This window comes from Schistocerca cancellata, chromosome 12 (assembly GCF_023864275.1).
Source record: "Schistocerca cancellata isolate TAMUIC-IGC-003103 chromosome 12, iqSchCanc2.1, whole genome shotgun sequence".
Classification (NCBI taxonomy): domain Eukaryota; kingdom Metazoa; phylum Arthropoda; class Insecta; order Orthoptera; family Acrididae; genus Schistocerca; species Schistocerca cancellata.
In genome coordinates this window covers 159,267,167-159,283,807 of record NC_064637.1, presented here as the reverse complement: position 1 = coordinate 159,283,807, position 16,641 = coordinate 159,267,167, and the positions used below count along the sequence as shown (strand labels likewise).

The 16,641-nt window shown below is 44.4% G+C and overlaps 1 protein-coding gene across 1 annotated transcript in view; it reads right to left on the bottom strand.

Annotated features, from left to right (window-relative positions):
- LOC126109859 (N-chimaerin) overlaps window positions 1–16,641 on the bottom strand; it is a 50,425-nt gene that overhangs the window by 6,447 nt on the left and 27,337 nt on the right. Inside the window, exons 6-8 of the mRNA XM_049914925.1 lie at window positions 6,070–6,321; window positions 4,620–4,757; window positions 3,119–3,224 (exon numbers count right to left, since the gene is read on the bottom strand). Coding sequence (XP_049770882.1) covers window positions 3,119–3,224; window positions 4,620–4,757; window positions 6,070–6,321 — 496 coding nt within the window. The remainder of the gene's footprint in view (window positions 1–3,118; window positions 3,225–4,619; window positions 4,758–6,069; window positions 6,322–16,641) is intronic.

The following is a 16,641-nucleotide window of genomic DNA, read 5'->3' as shown; positions in this document are numbered from 1 at the left end:
ACTGCCTTTTCTTACTTCTCATTGTTTAGGTGAAACTATCATCCCAGATATTGATACCAGTGGTAACGTTGACGACGATTGAAAATAGTAATACCATAGGTGACTGGCTTAGATAGTAATCAAAGAAAGAAGTGAAGATAAAAATTAATGAAAACCATTTGCTTTTGTTTATTTTATTTCTTCTTTTATTCCAAAAATGCAAACAATCAATAATAGGCATAAGTTTAGAACAGGCATAGTGTTAACTTTTTTAGGCAGATACTTCATATCAAAGAAACAGTTTGTAATTTCGGTTAGCCAGAATATGTCAAAAATCAAACTTTCTTAAAGAGCCTCTTTTTAAAAAATGGGGTATCTCATATTCAGGGCCATCTTATCCTCATGTAAATACAGTACATACGAATCATCATCACATGAATAATCTGGACGCTGCACAAGGCTGTTTGCAGATGATTCTGTTGTCTGCAGGTAGATTTCAATGGCGTAGGACAGTGGCAAAATGCAGGAAAACTTGTGAACAATCAATGACTGATGCAGGGACTGTCAGTTCACCCTGAACAAAAACAAATGTTAACATATCGCCTGCCTGCTAATGTTCAATTACACTACTGGAGTGGAATCACTGGGAACAGTAAAAACTGTAGTATTTCCTATGAGTAACCTACAAAGGAATTGCCACACAAAACAAATAACAGGAAAAGTAGATGGCAGGCTGAGATTCACTATAAGAATCTCAAGGAAACAGTTGTAATACTGATTCTTGAATATTGCTCATCAGCCTGGGACTCTTCCATGTTGGATTAATTGGAGAGAGAGAGAGAGAGAGAGAGAGAGAGAGAGAGAGAGAGAGATAATGAAGCATATCTGTCAATCAAAACAAAATTAAAACACTACATAATCGTGGTTCAGCCAGAGGTAACATACGTCGGCGAAACACTTTTCCGAAGTCACTCAGAGAAACAGAATTGACAAAATCCCAAAATTATAGAGTAGAGGTAGAACAGTTATAAATAACAAAAATATGAAAAAGAAGGACAATGGAGGATAGGGCCAAATAAAGAGCTATATAGGGAACTGAGGCCTATTAGGTACTATACACACGAATAATATTTCTTTGAAGGTCATATCAAGAGGACATCAGAAATCAGACTGACAAGAAGAATTACAGATCAACTCGGGAATCCAAAACAAGCAGGACTGATGAAGGAAATAAGAGAGGATATGGATGAACTACAATTGAGCCTGGCTGACATGCAAAACAAAAGTAAATCTAAAGAAACTGAAAAACAAAAATATATCATTTAAACCAAAAATAAACAAACAATACATGGTGATAAATGTGTTTACACATGAGAAAACACGGAAAAGATCAAAACGAATGAAAAGGTACTGGGTAGTTTAAAAGGGTATAAACATGCACTTACTAAAGATGATGAACAGCAAATGCTTGACTAAAATGGTCCAATGATGACATAGAAGTGCATAATAATAATAATAATAATAATAATAATAATAATAACAACAATAATAGCACATCACAAAACTAGATATTTTTGATGTGATTTGTTTAATGAACGTACCAGGAAATGTACAACAGCAGACATACCTGTTAGCTTTGTTTACAAGTTAAAACAGTTTGAAGATGGTGGCATTGTTGTGGGAAAAGGAATTTTTTGTGATGAAATTAGCAGACTTTTGACAAATCTGGAAAAAAAAATTCAGGCATAGGTTATGGAGACAATGAAGCACACTTGTACACACCTTGGAACTATGTTGACAACCCTCATTGGCCCCAGATAAATGCAAGTCTTCATTCGCAACCTTAGACTCTTGTTTGAGCCCTAGGAAATTATGGTGATCCCTATAAATGCTGATATAACAGGAGTCTTATGTATACCTGAAATGGCAATTCTCAGCAGTGTAGATATTGTGAGGTGACACAAATGCAACATTCCATACCAGCAGGAAATGATAAAATCTGCTGTTGAGCTGAACGTAATGTGTCTTCAATGTTCAAACATAGATTCTAAACAGCGTTTTCACACTGCAGTGATTGGCGGTATAATGTCTCAGAAAGGGATTTTGATGTTATAACAATGCTTTCATTTGAAAATACTGTATTTCAACACTGTGTGATAGCAGAGCTATCCTTCTTTAGTCGATTTGATTTAGAAGGTTTAACATGTTTTTTTTTTTTCAGTAATATAAATAAATGTAATGTGTGATGTCAATGAACATAATCTGATTGATAATGTGTATTATTTTTTATTTTTAACTAACACTGAAAAGCAATGAAGTGAGAAAAATAGAGGACATACAATACTTGAAAAATAAGTTATAACAAAATAACACAAAAACCTTTTTTTTCTACAAAGTACACAACCTGAGACTTTTTATAAAAAAAAGGATAATACTGAAAGTGTCAAGAAAGTAAAACTTAAGTGCTGAAAAAGTAACACAAAGTGTAATAAAAGTCTGCACCAAAATTGGCAAAAAATAACACCGAATTTAGGAGGGGAAAAAAGAAAAAACCAACACTGAATTTGCAAATTGGCAAAAAATAACACTGAGCTTGGCAAAGTGATAACATCAAAATTGGCCATAAAATAAAATGATTTTTTTTTCCAGTCCTCAAATATGGTAACAGCCAAAACGATTTCTTCAAAAAAGTCACAGGCAATTTCATTCAGAATGCTCATTTAATTGCCTGTGCTCTGTTCTAATGATCTCAATGGGGATGGAATGCTGAACTTTCTCCTCATCTCCAGCTCTGAAGGTAATGCGTGTGACTTCTTTTCTTTTATGATTATGTCTGCTGTTATAATTTCTTAGACTTCCCGGCGATTTTGTAACATCTCGCCGAATCGGCAGTACTGCCGGTGATCTGCGTTTTTCTAACACAATATTTCGACATCGTGCCTCGGCGTCTTCATCAGGTGCTTGCTGGAAGTCACAGGAAGCACCTGATAAAGATGCCAAGGCACGATGCCGAAATATTGTGTTAGAAAAACGCAGACCACCGGCAGTACACCCAATTCGACAAGATGTCATGTCTGCTATTAGGTGCATCACTGAAATCTTTTTCCCTTTCACACACTCTACAATGTCCACTGCTCACCTGTGGAGATGCTCCATGAGGAACTTCAAAGTTTGGTAGTGTGCAGGAGGCAGAATCATAACAGCTTCCTTCATAGCTGCTAACTGTTCAGATACAGTCTTCTTTTCTGAAACAAGGTAACAATGAAAACTAACACAAAAACACCCCAGCATATTAGTGTCCTATATCAATTAAGCAGACATTTCAGGAGGGGGAGGGAGGGAGGAAGGGGGGAGGGAGGGAGGGAGGGAGAGAGAGAGAGAGAGAGAGAGAGAGAGAGAGATGCCAAAAAATCACACTGTGTCTAGCAATAACATCAGAGAATATGATGACTGCATTTGGCTAACCTTATATACAGGGCGGTCCATCGATAGTGACCAGGCCAAATATCCCACGAAATAAGCATCAAACGAAAAAACTACAAAGAACGAAACTCGTCTAGTTTGAAGGGAGAAACCAGATGGCGCTATGGTTGGCCCACTAGATGGCGCTGTAATAATCACAAATGTATAAGTATGTGGTATCACGTAACATTCCACCAGTGTGGACGGTATTTGCTTTGTAATACATTACCCGTGTTAAAATGGACCATTTACCAACTGCAGAAAAGGTCGAGATAGTGTTGATGTATGGCTATTGTGAACCAAATGCACAACAGGCGTGTGCTATGTATGCTGCTCGGTATCCTGGATGACATCATCCAAGTGTCCGGACCGTTCGCCGGATAGTTACGTTATTTAAGGAAACAGGGAGTGTTCAGCCACACGTGAAATGTCAGCCATGACCTGCAACAAATGATGATGCCCAAGTAGGTGTTTTAGCTGCTGTCGTGGCTAATCCGCACATCAGTAGCAGACAAATTGCACGAGAATCGAGAATCTCAAAAACGTCGGTGTTGAGAATGCTACATCAACATCGATTGCATCCGTACCATATTTCTATGCACCAGGAATTGCATGGCAGCGACTTTGAATGTCGTGTACATTTCTGCCACTGGGCACAAGAGAAATTACGGGATTATGACAGATTTTTTGCACGTGTTCTATTTGGCGATGAAGCGTCATTCATTAACAGCGGTAACGTAAACCGGCATAATATGCACTATTGGGCAACGGAAGCAGCCACGACGGCTGCGGCAAGTGAAACATCAGCCACCTTGGAGGGTTAATGTATGGTGCGACATTGTGGGAGGAAGGATAATTGGCCCCCATTTTATCGATGGCAATCTAAATGGTGCAATGTATGCTGATTTCCTACGTAATGTTCTACCAATGTTACTACAAGATGTTCCACTGCATGACAGAATGGCGATGTACTTCCAACATGATTTGGGGTGGGGGTGGGTGGAGGGGGGGGGAGAGCTAATAGGGAACTTAGGTTAGGGGAAAAAAAATTAGGAGGGAAGGGCAAAACACGTTACGGTGAACAAAAAGAGCATATCTCAAATGCAGGCTACACCAGGCTGTACAAACAGCTTTCAGCACTGACTACGAATATGACTACGAAGTCTTTCAGTACTTACTAGTTGCTTCAATAAGTGGTGGATGAGCATCAAATGTAATGAGAGGTATGGGCAGCAGACGCAGGTACAGTTTCAGAGCTCCGGCAATAACATTGATGTTGTCGTACTTCTCTGGTCCGAGGTCTGCCAATTCACCATCTGCAAACACCATTGTGTAGTGCGCGCGCACACAAAACCTAGGTGATGTGAATTAGCAGGCAAAAAAGTGTGAAAAGTCTAGTTAGTATCCATTCAGTATACAATTTGGAGAGACAGGCGAGGATAGCTGAAACAAATAATTAAATGCACCTAACCGATCATGTATGTAAAATAAAGGAGAGAGAAAATAGCACGCTGCTGCCTCTCTCATTATCAAGAAAACATATGATAAGATTTGGTACGGTGGCTCAATTTTCAAACTGTCTTAATTAGTTACTTCAGGAGACATAATCTGCAGGATCGATTGATTTCTGACGAGGAAGGAATGGTCTGTGAGGTGCTGCGGACTCGACTGTACAGACGGAAATACCGGGGTTGTGGTAGGTATCACAATGATCACAGTTTACAACAACAACGTGCCCATGTAGGTGTATGCTGACATCACTACTGATTTAAAAGTACTTGCACTGTCAAAACTTCGGGAACATCTAGAACAACTACATACGAATGCAAAGTTTGGAACACTAACATAAACCCCAACAAAACAGTCACATACATTTTTGTTTCCAAATGCAGACAACCGAGTGGAAAAAGTGTCAGTAAATTCAAATGTAGTGACTGCAATTTATTTAGGTGCTTACTTAGAGGGGAGAGTTAAGCATTTGTCACTAAAATAAGACAAGCAGGGGCTTCTGTCAAGGTCAGAAATCCCACGTTAACAGCGAAGTTCTAACAACTGCTTTTTCACAATAAACATGTATGTCCCCCATTGAATTTTTTCACAATGGTGGAAGACTTTGTGCAACATACTACTCTAAACTGTCCGTCAATGTGAAAGCTTTGTATCTCAGTAAACGAAGCTCCTGCAAGACAATACATAACTGCAACCACTGAGAAACTCTATGAAATGAATTCCCCAGACAACTACTTAATACATTCTTTACTGATCATAATTTAACCCTGGACAATTTTTACTTGTTTGGGCCCCTGGAGGAGGAGGAAGGGTATAAAAATAAAGCAACAATATAATTGTTGAGAAGTACATGGGCAACTGGTAGGTGGAGTGACCTGTATTTTTGCAGTGAAGGGATCAGTCACAGTCCATCTAAGAATATCCACCTAAAATTTTGGTAGTCCCCACTATAATCCCAAATTCATTCTGCGATCGAACACAGACATCGCATTAGATCTGTTATATGCACAATTATATGGCATGCTTTGAACAGTACAGAAAAATAATGCCACATACAGATCAGCAATGATACAGAGCATATACCTGTAGGTCATGCCAAAAGGAGCAATAGGAGCAGACCTGTGTCGAGTGCCAGCTTGAGTGCCTCGACCTCCTCAGCGAAGCCGGACACGCGGTACAGGCCCTCTGTGTCCAGGCCGCGTCGCTCTATCTCCTCGACACAGCGCCTCACGACGCGCGGTACGTGGCTGCGCTGCTGCGAAGCCAACGTCGTCAGGTCCAGGCCGAATACTCCGCGCACACCCTTCAGTTTGGGCAAACAGTCTGACGGCACCTTTCGGGAGCATTTGCAGTGTGCAGAGAACCCACAGTCTAAAAAAAAAAAAAAAAAAAGAGCCAAGGTAACAGCATTTCAATAGTGGGCATTAATCAGAGTGTAAGGGAGTGTCAGAGAAGGGACTTCAGGTAGTGCCTCCAATACAGCAAGTATTGATTTTCATTTCTAAAAATATTTTAGCACCCAGAAGAGGATCACCAAGTTAGATTAGTATCTTTCAGATTGTAAAAATTGAATCACACCATCTTACTGCATGAAAAACCCATTTTATATGAGAAGTGAACCAATGGAGACTGCATGGCTGGGGGCAGGAGGGTTGGAAAAGGGGAGAGGGTAACCAGGAAACAAGAAAGAACAGGAAGGAAAAAAGCAGGTGCAGTAAGATGGAGAGAGGGGGAGGAGGGAAGAGAGGGGAATGGCGGAAGGAGGAGATCTGAAGTGAGAGGGGGAAGGAGGGGGAGGTCAAAGGGGGCAGGGGGGAGGGGAAGGCCAGAGGGAAGAGGTGTGAAACGGGAAGGTGGTGAGGTGAGAAAGGGGGAGGGGGAGGGGGAGAGGTGAGAAAGGGGGAGGGGGAGGGGGAGAGGTGAGAAAGGGGGAGGGGGAGAGGTGAGAAAGGGGGAGGGGGAGGGGGAGGGGGAGCGGAGAATGGGAGGTAAAGAGGAGAGGTGAGGGGAGGTGAGAAGGAGGTAGAAAGAGGCAGAAGAGTGATGCAGAAGGGGAGAGGGGGAGGAGTGAGAGAGGGGGAGGGGAAAGAGGAATGAGGTGACACAGGAAGGGGAGTGACAGGTGGAGGGGTATGGAAGAAAGGCAGAGGGGAATGGAGGGTCAGACGGAGGCAACAGGTGGAGGGGAATGGAGGACAGGGGAGGTGTGTGGAGGGATAGGATAGGGGAGGGGACAGGAATGGAGGGATAGGGGAGGGGAGGGGAGGGGAGACATGGGATACAGGGGGGGGGGCAGAGGAGCAGAGGTGTGGTGGGAGAGGTTGGTTGGTTTGGGGTATAAAGGGACCAAATTACAGCGTCATCATTCCCTTTTCCTTGATGCAAACAAGAGTCAAGGTAAAACAATATCCAATGTACATTTTGGAAAGTATAAGGGGGCAAAGGAATGGGGAACCACAAGTTAAAAAGAAAATGAATGGAACAAACAAAAAACGGGGGAAACATACACCACAAGAAAAAGTAAAAGAAGTTATTAAAACCATAGAGCAGATGGTCTGAGCTGGCTGATCACAAGTATAAAAAAGGATGAGCCAGTCAATCTGCAACACACTAAAATGTCCACTCCAAAAAGACAAGGTGAGATGAACACAAGCAGGGAAAATATGACCACCAACACAAACAAATGCAAAGAAAGGGAGACAGAGAGTTAAAATGGAGGGAGTGTGGAGGTCTTGGAGAGAAGGCCAAATGCCCAACCTTAGATGTTATGGTTAAAAAACCCCTCATGAATAAAACGTAAAACTAAATCTGCTGTTGAGGCACTGTCATCCAACACCGAAGGTAGAGTGTCGGGAAGGTTAAAATTGCAGCTAAAATTGGGCAGCTGGTTGGTTTAAAAGAGGGGGGAATGGACCAGACTGCGAGGTCTTTGGGCCCTTGTTCCCAGTAAAATAATTACACGACGGAAAGAAGAAAGGAAAGGAAATGTACAGCACAATAACAAGAGAAAGGAAGAACAACAGAAGGACAACCAACACACATGCGCTAAAACTTATACAGAATGACAAAACCCACCATCGCGTATAAAACATAAAACTAAATTAGCCGATGAGGCGTTGTCAGCTAAAATTAATGGCAACGCGTCCGGTAATTGAAGAGTCCGTCGCAGGGCAGCCAAAGGAGGACAGCTCACCGAGACATCGGCCACTGTCAGCCGTGCGCTGCACCGACACTGAGGTGGGTTATCGCGGCGAAGGAGGTAGCCGTGTGACACCCAAGACTGGCCAATGCGGAGCTGGCAGAGAACAACAGTGTCCCTGCGAGAGGCCCGCATGGAGGACTACCACACATCCGTAGTGTCCTTAATGGCACACAGTTTGTTGTGCGTGCTAAGGTTATGCCATTTCGTCTCCCAAAGCCGCAAAACCTTGCAGCATAGTAATGAACGCAGGTCAGTTGCAGAGAAGCCTATCTCCATAGGCAGTTTCCACGTAGCCTGTCGGCAAGTTCAGGGGATTCCGACGTGACCTGGGGTACTGACAAACACACTGAATGACCGGATCGTTCCAGGGCATAGATGGACTCCTGGATGGTCGTTATCAAAGAATGACGAGGGTAGCACTGGTAGAGAGCTTGTAGGCTGCTCAAGCAGTCTGTACACAGAAGAAATGCCTCCCCAGTGCATGAACGGATGTGCTCAAGAGCACGAGATATAGCCACCAACTTGGCAGCGAAAACACTGCATCCATCGGGCAAGGAATGCTGTTCAATATGTCCTCCACGGACATACGCGAAGCCGGCGTGAGCACGAGCCATCGAGCTGTCAGTGTAACCCACTTCGTGGCCTCGGTACTTGTCAAGAATAGAGATGAAGTGGCAGTGGAGAGCAGGGGGGTTAACTGAGTCCTTGGGGCCGTGTGAAAGTTCCAAGCGAAGCTGCGGCCTAGGTATACACCATGGAGGTGTATGTGAATGGAACTCAAGTATAGGTGGTAAAGGCAAGGAGGCCAGAAGGCAAGGACGCCAGTTCAGAAAGAAGGGATCGGACGCGTACTGCAATTGGAAGCCCTGACTTGGGCCGCCAATGCGGAAAATGAACTGCTGTGTGTGGGAAAAGGAGACGGTGATTCGAATGCGCAGGAGAACTACGAACGTGTGCTACATAACTGGCCAGCAGTTGCGCACGCCTAACCTGCAATGGAGGCATTCCGGCTTCCACAAGGACACTAGTCACCGGACTCGTCCTACAAGCTCCTGTCGCTGGGCGAACGCTACAGTGGTGCACTGGGCTGAGTAAACGCAACGCTGAGGGCTCAGCCGAACCATAAACCAGACTTCCATAGTCAAGGAGGGATTGAGCAAGGGCTCTGTAGAGCTGCAGTTGTGTAGAGCGATCTGTACCCCAGTTGGTGTTGCTAGGCAGCGGAGGGTATTGAGGTGCTGCCAGCACTTCTGGTTAAGCTGACGAAGGTGAGGAAACCAAGTCAATCGGGCGTCAAAAACCAGTCCTAAGACTCAATATGTCTCCACTACAGTGAGTGGATCGTCATTATGGTAAAGTTCTGGTTCCGGATGAATGGTACGACACTGACAGAAGTGCATAACACACGACTTTGCGTCCAAAAACTGGAAACCGTGGTTTAGAGTTCATGACTGCGCCTTGTGGATGGATCCCTGTAAGCACTGCTCGGCAACACCAGTACTGGTGGAGCAGTACGAAATGCCAAAGTCGTCTGCATACAGAGAAGGAGAGACGGACGGCCCTACAGCTGGTGCTAGACCATTAATGACCACTAAAAATAGAAACTCAATACATAGCCCTGCGGGACCCCATTCTCCTGGATATGAGAGGAACTATGGGAGGCACCAACTTGGACACGGAAAGTATGAAGCGACAGGACATTCTGGATAAAATTTGAGAGTGGGCCTTGGAGACCACACTCATATTATGTGGCAAGGGTATGATGTCGCCAGGTGGTGTCATACGCTTTTCGTAAATCAAAAAAGACGGCATCAAAGTGTTAACATCGGGAAAAGGCTGTTCGGATGGCAGACTCGAGGGACACAAGATTATCAGTGGTAGAGCGACCCTGGTAGAAGCCGCCCTGACATGGAGCCAGTAGGCCACGTGACTCCAGGACCCAACCCAACCGCCGACACACCATAGGTTCCAGCAGCTTACATAGAACGTTGGTGAGGCTGATGCGCCGATAGCTATCCACATCAAGTGGGTTTCTACCGGGTTTGAGCACTGGAATGATGGTGCTCTCCCGCCATCGGGATGGAAAGACGCCGTCTCACCAGATCTGGTTGAAGATGATGAGATGTCACTCGAAGTCAGATGAGAGGTGTTTAATCATCTGACTGTGGGTCCAATCTGGCCCTGGAACGTGTATCTGAAAGGAGGTGGTGTCTTCATTGCAGTTGACAAAAATATTGTGTTTACTGAGGTCGAAGTAGAGTGTGATTGTGAAGTTATCTGGGCACGTTTAACAGGGCTAGGAGAAATAAAGTTAATTGTTGGGTGTTATTTACTGGCCACCAGGTACCACCATGACAGTTCTAGAATCATTCAATGGGAGTCTACACTCTATATCGCAGAAGTACCCGGCTCATGCTATATTAGTCGGAGATGACTTCAACCTACCTAGTATAGACTGGGATGTCTATGGATTCATTACAGGTGGTACAGATAAGCCGTCGTGTGAATTACTTTTGAACACATTATCTGAAAACTGTCTTGAGCAGCTAAATAGACAGCCAACGTGTAATGGAAATATTTTAGATCTGGTAGCCACGAACAGACCAGACCTCATCGACGGTGTCAATGTTGGGACATGGATTAGTGAACATGAAGTTGTCATTACGACTACGGTTACGAAAGTTAAAAAGTCGGTCAAGAAGGCTAGGAGAGTATTCTTACTAGAAAGAGCAGATAAGCAGTTGTTAGCATCCCATTTAGTAAATGAATCGCCTTCATTTACTTCCGGTACGATGGACGTGGAAGAATTATGGGCAAATTATAAACACATTGTAAATCACGCATTGATCAAGTATGTGCCAAAAAAGTGGGTTACGGACGGAAAAGACCCACCGTGGTTTAACAGCGCAATTCGGAGAATGCTCAGGAAGCAAAGACAGTTGCACTCACGGTACAAGAAAGATTGGGATAATGAGGACAGGCAAAAGTTAGTAGAGATTCGTGCTGCTGTAAAAAGAGCGATGCGCGAAGCATACAACCCCTACCACTGTCACACCTTAGCAAAAGAACTTGCTGAAAACCCAAGGAAATTCTGGTCTTATGTAAAATTGGTTAAGCAGGATGAAGGCTTCCATCCAGTCACTCAGTGATCAGTCTGGCCTGGCAACGGAAGACAGCAAAACCACGCAGGAGGATCGTACAAACATACCGCCGTTTGAGTCTCGTACAGATTCCCGTATGGAGGACATAGTGATAAACATCCCTGGGGTTGTGAAGCACCTGAATGGGTTGAAAATAAATAAATCACCAGGTCCTGATGGGATTCCAATTCGGTTTTGCAGAGAGTACTCTACTGCATTGGCTCCTTACTTAGCTTGCATTTATTGCGAATCTCTTGCCCAATGAAAAGTCCTGAGCGACTGGAAAAAAGCACAGGTGACGCCTGTATATAAGAAGGGTAGAAGGGCGGATCCTCAAAATTACAGGACAATATCCTTAACATCGGTTTGTTGCAGGATTCTCGAACATATTCTCAGTTCGAATATAATGAATTTCCTTGAGACAGAGAAGTTGCTGTCCATGCAACAGCACGGCTTTAGAAAGCATCGCTCCTGCGAAACGCAACTCGCCCTTTTTTCACATGATATCTTGCAAACCATGGATGAAGGGTATCAGACGGCTGCCATATTCCTTGACTTCTGGAAAGCGTTTGACTCGGTGCCCCACTGCAGACTCCTAACTAAGGTACGAGCATATGGGATTGGTTCCCAAGTATGTGAGTGGCTCGAAGACTTCTTAACCAATAGAACCCAGTACGTTGTCCTCGATGGTGAGTGTTCATCTGAGGTGAGGGTATCATCTGGAGTGCCCCAGGGAAGTGTGGTAGGTCCGCTGTTAATTTCTATCTACATAAATGATCTTTTGGATAGGGTGGATAGCAAGGTGTGGCTGTTTGCTGACACGTCACTCAACGACGACACATTCCCGTACACCACAGCATCTGCATCTACATCTACATCTGGGCAAAAATCAAATGTGTTTTCGGGTACCAGACCCCAACAGGTGTTCCCAGTGTTAACATAAATAGCGTGTTATCTACCGATGCAGAGGTTTGAGCATAGTGGTCAGTAAAGTGCTCGGCAATTGTGTTTGCGTCGGTAGATAACAAGCCATTAATGTTAACACCAGGAACACCTGTTGGGGTCTGGTACCCGAAAACACATTTGATTTTTGCCCAGATGTAAATGTAGATGCTGTGGTGTACGGGAAGGTGTATCGTTGAGTGACTGTAGGAGGATACAAGATGAATTGGACAGGATTTGTGATTGGTGTAAAGAATGGCAGCTAACTCTAAATATAGATAAATGTAAATTAATGCAGATGAATAGGAAAAAGAATCCCGTAATGTTTGAATACTCCATTAGTAGTGTAGCGCTTGACACAGTCATGTCGATTAAATATTTAGGCGTAACATTGCAGAGGGATATGAAGTGGGACAAGCATGTAATGGAAGTTGTGGGGAAGGCAGATAGTCGTCTTCGGTTCATTGGTAGAATTTTGGGAAGATGTGGTTTATCTGTAAAGGAGACAGCTTATAAAACACTAATACGACCTATTCTCGAGTACTGCTCGAGCGTTTGGGATCCGTATCAGGTTGGATTGAGGGAGGACATAGAAGCAATTCAGAGGCGGGCTGCTAGATTTGTTACTGGTAGGTTTGATCATCACACGAGTGTTATGGAAATGCTTCAGGAACTCGGGTAGGAGTCTCTAGAGGAAAGGAGGCGTTCTTTTCGTGAATCGCTACTGAGGAAATTTAGAGAACCAGCATTTGAGGCTGACTGCAGTACAATTTTACTGCCGCCAACTTATATTTCGCGGAAAGACCACAAAGATAAGATAAGAGATATTAGGGCTCGTACAGAGGCATATAGGCAGTCGTTTTCCCCTCACTCTGCTTGGGAGTGGAACAGGGAGAGAAGATGCTAGTTGTGGTATGAGGTACCCTCCGCCACACATCGTATGGTGGACTGCGGAGTATGTATGTAGATGTAGAGTTGTGATGGGGCAAGGTGCAAAGGCACTGTGGATCTTCCACTCTGTAAATGGGGCATTATAGGATGCACAGTGACAAGTAGTAAATGAGAGGACTTTCCATTCCAGCCACCGTCTGAGAGTGCGAAAGGCTGGGGGTTAAATCTTTGACGCAGAGGTTCGAGCATAGTGCTCAGCAAAGTGGTCGGCAATTGTGTTTGCGTCGGTAGATAACACGCCATTTATGTTAACACCAGGAACACCTGTTGGGGTCTGGTACCCGAAAATTATTTGATTTTTGTCCAGACTTGGGAAGGTGACGTATGGTACCCAATGGTCGAGACATCTCTCTCCCAACACTCCAGTTTCCGTCATTTGATAAGTTGGCGAACGCGGGCACGGAGCCGTTTAAAGGCTATGAGGTGCTTCAGGGAAGGGCACCACTTACGCCGCTATAGAGCATGCCGATGTTCCGTAATTGCTTCAGCGACTTCCGGTGACCACCAACGGACTGCCTTTCCCCACGGGCACCCTAAAGAGTGAGGGATAATGTTTTCTGCCACAGAAACGGTTCTTGTAGTCACCTGCTCAACCAACACATTGATGTTACTGGGTGGGGGAGATTCAACGGTGACAACACAGGTGAAAGTTTCCCAGTCCACCTTGTTTAAAGCCCATCTGGGCAGGCGTCCGTGGGCCTGACTCCAGGGCAGTGACAGGAAGATGAGGAAATGGTCACTACCACACAGGTTGTCATGTGCTCTCCAGTGGATAGGTGGGAGAAGTCCTGGAACGCAAATTGATAAATCAATGGCCAAATAACTACCATGAGCCACACTGAAATGTGTGGTGGCCCCAGTATTTAAGAGGCAGAGGTCGAATTGCGACAGTAAAGTTTTGACTCCTCTGCCTCGACCAGTAAACACGGTACCACCTCGCAAAGGGCTTCCCAGTAGTAGGAAAGATTTAGGGAGTTGATCAATCAGTGCAGTTAATACATTCAGGAGTACTGCACCATCTGGAGGAAGATATACATTGCAGACAGTTATTTCCTGTCATCCTTATTCTGAGAGAGACAGCTTCAAGAGGGGTTTGAAGGGGCACATGTCACTACAAACTGTGTTTATGACATAAACGAAAACTCCACCTGCCACTCGATTATAGTCGCTATGGTTCCTGTAGTATATGTCATAGCTGTGGAGGGCAGGGACCCGCATTGCTGGGAACCAGGTTTCCTGGAGGGCAATGCAGAAAGCAGGTGTACAGCTTAACAGTCGCTGTAGCTCAGCCAGGTGGTGGAAAAAACTGCTGCAATTCCACTGGAGGATGACATCATCGTGAGGTGTCACCTGCTGCCACCAACTTTTTGGCTGAGCAGTCTATATCCATTTTGTCTGAGTGTCTGGCAAGATCTACAGTGGCGGTCAAAATAATAGAGCCACCTGGCAAAGGTTTGGAATAAAGTGCACATTTATTACTAGACATGTTTGAACTATGATGGAAACCATTACAACCGAGTCACATTGTACTATAGTCAGTTATATCGATAACACAACACAAAATAATCAGTAATAATCAATAATATTCAAAAGAATACCAGACCACAGGGTCAAAAAAATAGAGCCAATTGAAACAAATATATTGTACTTGATCTCAGTCTTATGAAACGTACAGGAACAGTCTTTTTTGCATAGGACTGCATTAGTACTTCGTGGGGTAACCCTTATTTTTGAGGATTGCCCTGCACCTCTTACCCATAGAGTCTACTAAACGCCTGCATTCGTCACTACTGATCGCATACCAGGCTCTCTGGATTTCTTCCCACAGTTTTTCTGAAGATGTAGCTTTTGAGCGGTCAATTCTCTTGTCTAAGATCTCCCATAAGTTCTCAATGGGTGATGCGTCAGGGGACTGAGGTGGCCACTCTAATACTTCGATATTGTGCTCTTGAACAAACTGCCTTATGATCCTTGCAGTATGCTTTGGATCGTTATCGTGCTGAAATTTCCATTTCAGCGGCATTTCCTCTTCAGCATAAGGCAGCATCACATTTGCCAAGATGTCTTTGTACATTTCTGCGTTCATTATGCCGTTGATACGGTGTATTGGACCAATGCCGTACCACGAAAAACATCTCCATACCATAACACTTCCGCCACCGTATTTCACAGTTTTTAAAGTGTACTTGGGATTAAATTCCTGGTTTGGTGGGCGGCGCACATAGACTTTTCCGTCTGAGGCAAACCTATTAAACTTGGATTCATCGGACCAAAGGATGTTCCTCCACCAAGTATTAGGTTTTTGTTCATTTCTCCGGGCAAAGGCTAACCTTTTCCGAACATTAGCTTGTGAAACATGTGGCTTCTTTCTTGCAATGCGCCCATTCAATTTTGCAGATCTCAGTCGTCTTTGAATCGTTGAGGTTGATGGTTGAACATCATGTTCGTCACTAAACAAAATGGCTTTCAGTCGTGGTGTTGACAAAAATGGGTCTTTCTTCACTTCCCTAGTGATGAGTCTGTCTACGCGAGGAGTAGTTACACGAGGTCGCCCCCTGTTCTCCACCTGCGGCTTTGTTTGTTTTGACCGTCTCATGGCGTTCTGGACTCGTTTTCGCGAAACGTGCAAGACATTGGCTATTTTATTCATGGACATCCCACTTTTGAACATCCGGAACATTACTATACGCTCATCTTCACTGGTATGCTTTGCTCTGCCCATCTAGACGAATGTAAACAAAACCACACGTCAATTTACATACAAAACAACTGCATAAAAATCAATTTAAAGGCACATGTGTAAAGCGGCTCTATTATTTTGACCCATAAGATTCTTACCTTTATGCCTCTTGTCACATGTCTAGCTCAAACGCTTCCTTTCGGACGACTAAAGATAGCAGCAACGTCTTCCCTGATGTTGTCTACAAGGGACTGACAACACGGCACTCGTGGCGATTTCGCGAACTAATAGATATCCTAGTTCTTAATCTCGTCAATAGAGGTGGCTCTATTATTTCGACCGCCACTGTATGTCCTCAGTGGACACCAGTATCTTCACCTCATCCACAGACGCAGAGATTTGAGGTAGTGGTCGTGTGGGTGCCACCACAATTCCCTTGGTCTTGGGGACCTTCTTTCTGGATTTATCTCGCTGTTCCTTGGGTTTCCATGGCTGGAGAACTTCAATCATTTGGTCTCTAGGACTGAGGATGAACGTGAAGCCCTGCGACCAGCTGCTTTTGGACTCTTCAGCCACTGGTGGGTGTCATCTTTCCCACTAGTAGAAACCTGGGAAGGGAGTGACCCAAGGGACCCCTTCCTTGCAAGAGCAGCTGAATAAGTTGTATGCTTCTCCAGCTTAAAAGTGGGGACAGATGTCCCTGATGGTTGGGTGGGGGTTGCTCCTGAACTAGTTGGTGCAGGAGCAACAGGAACACGGAGGGACGTGCCTCCCCC